Raw genomic sequence first — 11,215 nt, 5'->3', positions numbered from 1 at the left:
CCCAGGTTGGCCCCCGTGAAGCTCCGCCACTGCTAAAGCCGATAAGCCAGTGGAGCCTATTTTTTTTTCACTTTTTGTTGTGGGGGGCATGAGCAAAAGCTTGGGAATCAAGTACATTCAACATATCTATATCGCGGAATATCCCGTTTGATGAGCGAGCTCCAATGAGGCCTCCAAATTCAAAAGTCAAATTTCTTCAAAATTCATATTTTTCACATTTCAAAAAATTCTTGAAATAAACAAAGATATACATGAAGACATAACACACATGTGTGTAAATTTTCAAGGCAAAATACATTGGAATGAGGGTTGTGCCAAAAAAAAAATCTGACGTTGTTTAACACATGATACTGTTCATCCTCACAGACCATGAATTTGTCTTTTTATACAGGTCACAACTCAAGGTATTTCATTATGAATTTTTACAAAAACATAAAAGTTTGAATTTGAATTTTTCAAAAATGAAGGGCTCCATGTAACTCGGCCTCCAAAATGCCATTCTCTCTATATCGCCCTTAAGAAAATGAAGGGATTTGAACAAAAAGCCCAGTGCTTGCCAACCCGGGGGATGCAATTGCGCTATTTTTTTTGTCCGTGTGCACTTCCTAGTGCTGGGTCACTGGTTGGGCTCAGCGACCTCTTTTATTTGTGCACTTTGGCATCTTTGGCTGCTGACAGCCGTGCATGATCCCCGTGTTGGCGATGCAGTAGACGGAATTCGGTCTAATAAACTGATCACATCCTGATTAAACTACCGGTATGGTACTATTATTCGCCCGGTGGATTTCTCGTCCCGCAAATGGGCCGGCCCATTTAGTAGCTCGTCCCTGTGCGTTGCCTCCTCTCTTCCCGAGCCCCGACGATGCCTTCGGCCTTCCCACTCGCCGCCGCGCCCGCAACCGGGGTTGGCGCCGCCGGCCACTCCTATGCTCCCTCCAGTCTCAGAGTCCACTGACTCTGCTCATCCCCTCACTGGAGTCGGCGCCTCCCCCGAAACCGTATCCCCCCAGCCGTGCCCGAGCTCTGGTGCCGTGACGGCGTAGCGCGCGCCCGCGGCGGCTCTCTCGTCGCCGCCGCCGTCGCCGGGAACTAGGGTTCGGGCATCCGTGCTTGGTGCCCCGCGTCTCGAGCTCCCCGTCCTTCAGCAGGACGCCGGAGCTGGCCGCCGTCGTCTTCGTCGCTCAAGCAGGTGAGGCTCGGTCCAACCCTAACGTCAAACCGTACCTGCTTCGATCTGGTTTTCCGGACGATTTATGGCGAATTTGCTCGTGAATTGTCACGTGTGCATGCCCTGTTCTTGCATTCTTTGCTCATTTGTATGAGAGGGGGTAGCGAGATGTCATGCTAAACACACACCAAATATGAACATTAACAAGGAAAGAGCGGCGGAGAGATATCGGGAATAGGGTATGCATCATACTGTGATTGATCAATGTGCAAGTGTTGCCTCGATGTTCATAGTCAATGCGATAAACAACAAACTGCATGATTGAAACCAGGTTCCAGTAGAAGTATATATATATGTGAAGGATCTGGTAGTATTGCATACCTGGTCATTTTTTATGCTCCTGTGTTTAGTATTCTCTTCCTAGGCATTGCTCTTATAGTTTATTATAACATGTTAGTGAAGCTGAAAGTACCATATTCTAGAGATTAGAGATGAACTAATTTTTTCAAAAATGTACTTGCTCCCATAAACACCCTAGCTCGGTGAATTGGTCATTTCGTTAGGTTCTGGTTCCATAACTATATAAAATATATCTTTTCATTTATTTTGTTATTTCCGCAGTTTATGGCCAAGCTGCCTAGTTGGAGAGGAAAAACTGGAATATAAATCAGTTATGTAATGATACTCTCTCCATTATTATCTTTAAAGGCCAGTTTTCTACGCAACTCAGGAAAAATTCATTGGTGCTCATCCTCTGTTTATGTTTGTCAATCGTAGTTAGAAACCTCATGACAAACATAGCATTGAAACTATTCTGCATGTCTTGTGTATCTTTATTTACGCCGAGGGTGGATTCAACCAGCAACATGTAGCTGTTACTTCTGTTTGTCATACATGTATGATCGACAGAGATTTTGCCTATCCATGGAATATTTCTTCTTTTTCACTGTTGGTAATTAGTTTCTCCATTCTTGTTTAGATTTTGCAGTCTTCCTTTCTAATATGTGTTAATGACGTGAGCAAGAGTGAACTAATTCAGCTGTATCTACCATGTCAGATGCATTAGAAGCCATTAATTCTGGATTCGGAGAACCATCCAAGTCATGATGGAGTTTAGGCAGCTTCTGGAGCTTATTTCACAAGATTACTTTGTAGAAAAGTTTCCTCCCATATCTACTGATTTATACGTAGGTAGGTAAACTGACATTCCATTATTCTGTATCTGACTGCGCAAGTACTTTTCAGAAGATTGGAAATTTTCCGTGGTTGAGTTCTCTGTGAGATGACTTGCGTTTCTGTATTTCTTTGTTGCACGTGTTTCCTAATGGACTTTTAACCAGTAGTATTTGCTCAACCTGTTTATGTTATACTATATGTCATGAGTCACATGTTTCCTGATTCATTTAGTGGATGTTTACTCATATTTCTTCAGCTTTCTTTCGAAATAAGTATTGCCAAGTAAGCAACAAAAAGGGTTACTGTTATGACCGGGCAGACTTATGCCCCTAGGAGGCCCACTGGGCAAGTTTAGTTAGGGGCTTAGCCCGCAAGTTATCTATTTTATTTTCCATCATGGTTATATATACTAGTTGTAAGACTTTATGATAATCAAGCAATAAGACAAATCCTATTGCCCGGCTCCCAGGGGAGCCGGGCCCTAAACCCTAGCCGCGCCCTTGTGCCGCCGCAGCCTCTTCTCCAACGCGTCACGGCGCCCCGCCGTCGACAACCGCGCTCACACCTCCGCCAACCCTCCTCCTTCCCGTACAACCTACGCCCTAAACCCGATAGGGTCCTACCTCCTACCAATTTGGTATCAGGCAGCTTGGGTCCGATCATGTCTGCTCCACCTCCCACCCCGCCGTTGGCCACTGCGCCGCTGTCCACCGCCGCCGCCCTCGCCACCGCGCCGCTCTTCACTGCGCAGCTTCTGCTCTCCACCGCGCCGCTCAAACCCACCTCAGGGGCCTCCACCGGCGAGTTGCCGCCCCTCCCCGCACCGCAGGCCGCCGTCTACCCCCCGACGGAGATCACATGAGTCCTTAATGGCCTCGTGCCCGCCGTCCAGGGTATCCACCTCTACCTCGCCGGGCCTTACGGGCGGCCTCCATGACCGGTCCGGCTGCGCTGCCCTGGTACGCAACCACCACCGCGTCGATCAGGCCTCTACACTACCACTGGCCCGGTCAGCCGCCGCCCGCCGTCGCCCCCCACTGGCCACAGTGCCCAGCCCCGGCGATCGCCGCGCCCTCGACGCCTTCTAGGTCCGGGCAGCCACAGCTCCAGCTGCTAGGCCCACCGACGGCCCTGGTACTCATGGTTACTCTCCAATCCAATGAACATGACGTGTCGTGCCATGGAGGTGAAATTCTTCATGTTCATTAGCTTTATTGATTTTAAGATCCTACAATGTAAGCATGTCCGCAATTGGGTGGGTCATGCTTTAGCTACCTATGGAGCTCATATGGTTCCTTGTGCTACCTTGTAGGATCATGTATAATAGTTTTGGAAAGCATATCGCCATACATGTTTGTAGCAAAAATAGATCACTCAGTCGGGAAGCATATTAGCGTATCAAATTCAGTATTATCTGTATCTTTTTTTAAGAAAACACTGTACTTTGGCAAATCAACAATCAAGACCGGATGCAAGGAGTAATGACATCAAAGCAGGGTGTAAATCTGTGTAGTACATGACATGACTGATTGTGTGGATTAGTTGCCGTTTGAAACATTATTTTATATATATTTGTGACACCTTTTGATTCGGCCTAATGCATTAAGCAAGTAAACACTGTTGCGTTTTTTGAGTTTAGAGTTCAGACAAATCTACACAAGGTTGTTGATGTCTTTGTGTTGCGAACTCAGTGCTCTCTTCTGCGTGATCTACGACGTTGCCTACTTCTATGTGTTGGAAAGCGTGTTTCGCGAGGACCCATCGACAGATTGACTTGAACACACTAGCGTCCTCTTTCCAGGGGAGCATATTAGCGTTCAAGCGTTCTCTTTCGAGGGGAGCAGAGTGTCAATGAAGGCATAACGGCATTTGATTTTGCAAGCAGGCTCCACTACCCACGCACACCCTGAATTCCCTTTGTCTCCCAACCTAATCCATGAACATGAGAGGAGATACACTCAACATCTACATGAGCTAGGAATGCACACGTGAGAAGAGAGAAGAGTCTTGCGTTTTACTGTCACCGCTGTTCATCTTTTTCCACCATGCGCCGCCCTTCGACCCAGCCGTAACAGTCGGCCACCTCCAGGAGTGGTCAGTGGGCGGTACTGTGTGCCCCCTCATCACCCAGCCCACTCCTTAACCTCCCTAACTCACTCCCGCCAGCTATCTACGGCTCCCACTCGCCCATGGCTCGGCCTCTTAGAGCAGACACTCTTCACTCCCTCGCGCACAGCGGAAAAAGCAACTTACCCGTAATTGGCACATTGCCAAATAAAAATAAGTCCCTTTGGATTAACTGAAGTGGCAGTTTCATGCGCAGCCAGATTTGACTCTTTTCCAACTTTGCACACAACACAAGAGGAAACAGTCCTGATCGTGCGGTAATATGGCCAGTATGTTTTGTAAGTCTTTGTTCAGCGTGTGAACACTATATGTGTCTTTGCTGTTTGATTGTCTTCGGATGGGGTTTGTCTGTAAGACTTCGACACTATGTAATCTCTGGTTTCCCCGGTTTAAACTTGCTTCCTTTAAAGCACGGCCCGATGGATTTTCGTCTAAAATAGTGCTTTGCAAAATGTTGATTCTTTGCTGCAAGTGCGCATGTAGTCATCTTTGTAGGAGCACGCAAACTGTTTTCATGTACTGATCTATGGAGCATTCCATCTAAAGATCTCCTCCATGAGACAAGTACATGGGCTGCGAGGGCTTCTGTGTGTGTGACTGCATTGGCATGGTCCATCGCTCGGGCTCTCATATTCTTCATCGTTTAGTCGATGCTCTCCATGCGGAGATGATTGAGTACCTAAAGGAACTTGAGTTTGCAGCTGAAGTTGGAACGGATCGCATCATTATGGAAATGGATGCATCTGTATTCATGGCTGCTCTCCAGTCCAACAAACATGAGATGTCATGTCATGAAGGAGAAATTCTTCCTCTGGTTCCTTTAGATTTATTTTAAGATCCTACAATGCAAGCGTGTTTGCAATTGGGTGGCTCATGCTTTAGCTACCCATAGAGCTCATATGGCTCCTTGTGCTACCTTGTGGGATCATGTATAATAGTTTTGGAAAGCATACCGACCTACTGTTTGCAGCAGAAGTACATCACTCAGTCGGAAAGCACATTACCATATCAAATTAAGTATTATTTGTATCCTTTTTTTAAGACAACAGGGGAGTACTTTGGCAAATCAACAACCAGGACCTGATGCAAGGAGTAATGACATCAAAGCAGGGCGTAAATCTATGCAGTACATGACACGACTGATTGTGTAAATTAGCTGTCCTTTTAAACATTTTTTAATTTGTGACACCTTTTGATTCGGCAAATGCATTAAGCAAGGAAGCACTGTTGCGGTTTTTGAGTTTAGAGTTCAGACAAATCTACACAAAGTTGTTGATGTCTCTGTGTTGCGGACTCAGTGCTCTCTTCTTCGTGGTCGTACTCTCTTCTGCGTGATCTACAACGTTACTTACTTCTTTGTGTTGGAAAGCGTGTTCCACGAGGACCCATCAACAGATTGACTTGAACATACTAGCGTCCTCTTTCCAAGGGAGCATATTAGCGTTCAAGCATTCTCTTTCCAGAGGAGCAGAGTGCCAATGAAATCATAACGGCGTTTGATTTTGCAAGCAAGCTCCACTACCCACGCACACCCTGAATTCCCTTTGTCTCCCAAGCCTAATCCATGAACATGAGAGGAGATACACTCAACATGTACATGAGCTAGGAATGCGTATGTTAGAAGAGAGAAGAGTCTTGCGTTTTACTGTCACCTACTAGTGTGCTCCAGCTCTACATAATCGTAGCTAGTAACACTCAATTGATGAATGCAAGCAGAAATATCTATTATATAAGATAGTTCTCTGTACTCCTAGATCTAGTATAATATAGAAATGAATCAAGTACAAGGTGACACCAACTTTAGCACTCAAACATGAATGGATTTGTAGATAAAGTGACACCACTTCTCTCCCTACCCTAGAACTCTCTCAAGAACAGAAAAGCTCCAAATCTCTGTTCATTTCCGAGCTTGGGAAGATGCCTAAATAAACAGTCTTTGTAGAAAGCCCCCTTAGATTGCTAACTATGTCAAAACAATCCATATTTCAGCCTATAACATGCCTATGTGTTGTTTTTCATTTGCTATTTACCAGTTTTTATCAAACACCCCTGCATTTTGCTATTCACCTTTAGACATCTTAGCAGAACAAACAAGGTCAGCCAACAAGGACGACATTTAACAAACTATCTCAATGTGTTTGCCTGCAAATTTCTCTGACTTATTCGTACAGATTTCATTTGCCGCATTGTTCAGTCATTCTTTACTAGAGTATTTCAATGGAACATTTACTTTTTCACTCTCTTAATTTAGATGCACTCAAGCTTATGCTTTATTAGTGTTACTAGCAGAACGCCCGTGCGTTGCTACGGGCTATCCGCAATATCTGTAACATCCGCGTTCAACACAAAAACCCTATCCAATGATGCACCTTCCCTTTTTCTGTCGGAACCTCTCATTCTTGACCGATTTTCCGCCGTAGCGAGACATTTCTCGTTTTTTCTCTCACTGGCACCACCTCCATTAAAAGCATATGACAGCCAACTCATCTTCGCCATGCATTGCAGTAAGGATGAAATTTTCTTGTTTACGATATAATAGAGTGGGTTAAACTAACACATACTATTAACACAAAACAACAAATAACTACAGAGATCTTTCCTAGTCACCAATAAGCTCCACCTCCATCCATATGCTAGAAGGGATAATTGTCGTTCTTCTCTTCTTCATATTTCCCTACGTCTTCTACTCCATGCCTCTTCGCCAATCCGTTGAATTGGCACCAACCAGCACCACGTCAACATTAATGTGTTCATCATCGATGCCTCATCTTCTTCTTTCTCATTCCTCGGCAACTTTAGTTCTCGTTCCTACTTATTTCCTAGAATACTCTTTCTTTCTTTTTGTTTCTCTTATTATTTGGAACACTCTTACTTTCTCCAACACCATGCACCACTTTGGCTTCAGTTCCTTTTCCTTCTTGTTTTTGGAACACTCTTCCTTTTTTACTATAGCATGAACCACCTAGCTAGTGTTGTGTCATGTTGTCCTCACCCGCGAACATTTCGGCCACCGTCATCGAGTGGACATCCCGCGGAGCATAGACTTCATCCATCTTGGTGAATGCTAGGTCGCCCATGTCGCGAGCGCATGGTGGCCGGTGTCCATGTTGGCAAGCGGTGCTCGGTGGTTTGCAATGTAACTGAGAGCCCGTTGATTGTTTTTGCCCACAAGCGCTTTCAAAATGATTCACCATGACTAATTGCTTGCTTAATTAATTAAGTACACAAAAAATGAATGCCTAATTAATTGCCAACCAAATGAATTAATTATCTGACTAATTGCCAATCAATACAGAAACCCTGTCCCATGACACACCCTTTCCTTTTCCTAATAGAGCCCTCTCCTTTAAAATTGAGTGATGCCCCCCGCTCTCCGCCCTAATCCCCTCCCCTTGTGTATGTGCTGATCCACCACCAAGGCGTGCACCGAGTCCATGCGGATTCCTAGTTCTTTCATCTCTATGTTCGATCAGACATTGGATTACAAAGATCCATCGTGAGTTGTAAGAAGCCAATTAGCAAGTTTAAAATGGACCAAAAGTGAATTTATTCACATAGTGCTGGATGCCCATGTGTTGCCACATGCTAAAAAAACTATATGTACAACAAGAAATGTGCTAACAAAATGTTTTTACAAAAAGAAAGGCTGTGTGATATGAGCCATATACTATTTACATGTGATGATATCTCATGCTCATGATGTGGTAGATAAATGCATCTCCTCGTCATCTTCATGCCCCTCCCTCTTCTCAGCCGCCACATGACACGCCACTTCCTCCCACAATCCTTCTTCTTGTTGTTTTCTTCCCCCACCTCCACCTTCCATCAAAATATTAAATGCCTAAGCTGTGGAACAGTACAACCAGAGAAAATAGCAGTCAAAGGGAGGAATTAGCTAGTTAGATTGTAGATGCATGCATGAGTCAACCGGCGCAAGGGAAGTTGCGCGGAGCGTCATGACGAACTCGGAGTCTAGGCCCGAGCCGTTACGCCTCGGCGGCAGACAGCGGCCAGCATAGCCGCTGCCCGCTGGGTCGCTACTCGCTAGTGCCCACCGCGCTGTTGAATCCGCCGCTGATTGTAGCCACTGCATACAGTGTTCGCGCCGCCATGATGGTGCCCGACGAGGACGGCACAGGGCGGCGGAGTTGTGCATATCCAGCGGTGAGATCGAACAGCGAGGCGAGGTGACCGGCAGCGAACAGGCAGGGCCTGCGGCGTCGGCTGCAGATCTCCTGGAACAGAGAAAAAGAGAGAGAGGTAGAGACTGAGGAAGGAGAGGTAGGGCGCAGGAAGAGGAGAGGGATACTGGTGTCCATGGCGAGGCCTCCGTTGTCTACCGGCAAACCTCCATGGCTAAGGTAAGGTGCACCTACACCCGTAACACACCAGCATGACCTGACGGTGAACGGGTTCACGTGACGAGCGCGGGGCTGGCAATCACCATTTCCTGGTCCTCCTCGCTGATGCATAACGGGCACGCATCGCTGCCTGGGTCGCTCACCATGAAGAAGAAGATAGGGTGGAGGAATTGAGCGAGGGATGAGGAATCAAGCGGCTTGTACGGCAGGGGGCCAAACCATGATAAAAATCAGTACAACCCGTGCGAGGTGGAGAACGAAATGACTTACCTATAGCTCATGATTCGATTGAGATGATAGGGAAGGAAGGAAAATTGTGATTTAGTCAGACAAAGTTTTGGAAAGTTCTGATTCAGCTGAGAAATAGATGTAAATAATGCCTCAAGATGAGAAGGTCACGATTAGGGTATGGCAAGAAGAACTTTTTTGGAAAGCTTTGATTCTGGTGATAATTACCATATTCGAAATTTCCTTAGTTACAGCCTTACCCTAATCGTGGATTAATTGTGATTTCTGAGTTTATAGCCTTACCATACGTGGATTAATTGTGATTGATTACCATAAATACGTTGGGTATTGTCGGCCAGATTATAGCATTACCATACATGGATTGATTTATTACTATAATTACCATATTTGAGATTTCTAAGTTTATAGCCTTACCATACGTGGATTAATTGTGATTGATTACCATAAATACGTTGGGTATTGTCGGCCAGACGAGAAAGAGAAAAACCGGTGGGAGGGGGGTGGTGGGAGGTGGGACGAAGAAAAATCGGTTGAAAATAAACCGGTTAAAATTAAACCGGTTGAAAGTGGGGGGACTATTCAACCAATTGGTCCATTAGGAGTAGAGATACTGAATTTGCCATGCTATCCAAACTGAAGTATCCCTTCCCACATGTGGACAGGTCCAATAATAACATATATACTCTCTATATGCTAATTAGATACTTCCATTTAATTAGCATGAAATGCCATCAACATATCCTTCTCTATATACAAATTTGTCTTACTAAATGCATAAGAGCAACACTAATAATTGTTCATACCCCTTTATTGTGTGATGTACAAGTTAAGCACCTGATGCTGGATAGTTGGCATGCCACAAAATCTAGCAATGATTGGTGCAGTGGCAGGTAAACTAACCGAGGCCGATTTCCTCAGCGGAATAATATTATTTCAAATGTACCACAGTGACCCAGGGTTCATGCTTACCATAACATTAGCATCGGCCAATTGTTAATCGTACACTTCAATACAGCACAGGGACCATCCCACACAAATTGGGTGGAATATCACAAGCAGGAAGCAGAATGAAACTACTGAAGCAACCATCACAGAAATAGCTGCACTCTGCGTATCTTAAACTTACAGAACTCCTTCGAATATAAAAAAGACAAAAAAATAAATCAAAGAAACAACAAAAGCAGGTAAAACAAATTCATATATACACTGAGCTGCCTACAAGTGAAGCACGGCATGGCTATAGTAGCTATTGATGTGCGGTTGCCATACATGCAACTCAGACCGGTGATCAGAATCACCATATGCTGGGCAAAAACTTAACTAATCAATTTATGAATCGTTATGCGTGCAGGCGATGCATTTCGGTCCATTCCTTTGCAAACATCAATTATGCCACAAGCACATAATAATCACAAACAACTTGGTCGAATCAGAGCTGCAGTTTATTTCCAACATGTAAATCCATAATCCGTTCCATAGAAGACAGTACCACACAGCCCCCAATGGACAGATCTAGGCGAAACGCCCCCAGCAACCCTTACAGCCTGATTGAAATCAACCCAAATTCACCCATTTGGGTTGAATCGGAAAAAAGTGAAGACCACACGGGCCGGTTACCTCTGGGGGCGATCTAGTGGCGGTTGTCGCCGGTCACGGCGGGGTGGTAGAGGCGGTTGTAGGCGGCCTCCCCGACGAGGTAGATCCCAAAGGCGACGATGGCGATGCCGAGCCCCGGAGTGGCGTGGCGCAGCTGGTTCCCCAACATAGGGTGCTTCCTCCATCCGTCACGGCGCCGGAAAAACTCGCCCGTCGCGTTCAGCCCCTTCCCTCCCGTCGCCATCGCCTTCGCCGCAGCGTACTCTGTCTCCGTCTCTCCTCTTTCCTCTACAGTTCGCGAGGAGGATACCCGACCCACACTCACACAGAGGCAGAAGCCGAAATAATAGTAGTACGCAGGGCCCAACCCGTTCCGCCTGGTGGGCTTGCAAACCCCAAGGAAATTAGAGCTCCTCGTCAGGGCTTGGTTGCTCGGCAGGACAATTTCTCGCGACGGAGTAGGCCGGCCCAGTACTGTAGCGCCCTGGCTTGAGTTTTTTTTCTCTCTCTGTATTTTTACCAGTATTTTTTGTTTTCT

The 11,215-nt window shown here is 45.8% G+C and overlaps 1 protein-coding gene across 1 annotated transcript; it reads right to left on the bottom strand.

Moving 5' to 3' along the window:
- Positions 1-10,468: 10,468 nt before the first annotated feature.
- Positions 10,469-11,006, bottom strand: LOC119323393 (NADH dehydrogenase [ubiquinone] 1 beta subcomplex subunit 3-B-like). Its single transcript, XM_037597038.1, has one exon. The coding sequence runs from the start codon at positions 10,919-10,921 to the stop codon at positions 10,712-10,714; it is 210 nt and encodes a 69-aa protein (XP_037452935.1). The 5' UTR covers positions 10,922-11,006; the 3' UTR covers positions 10,469-10,711.
- Positions 11,007-11,215: the final 209 nt, after the last annotated feature.

The sequence above is a fragment of the Triticum dicoccoides genome, chromosome 6B (genome assembly GCF_002162155.2).
Source record: "Triticum dicoccoides isolate Atlit2015 ecotype Zavitan chromosome 6B, WEW_v2.0, whole genome shotgun sequence".
Lineage (NCBI taxonomy): Eukaryota > Viridiplantae > Streptophyta > Magnoliopsida > Poales > Poaceae > Triticum > Triticum dicoccoides.
The sequence above is the reverse complement of the archived record's forward strand: the minus strand, read 5'-3'. Positions and strand labels throughout refer to the sequence as shown.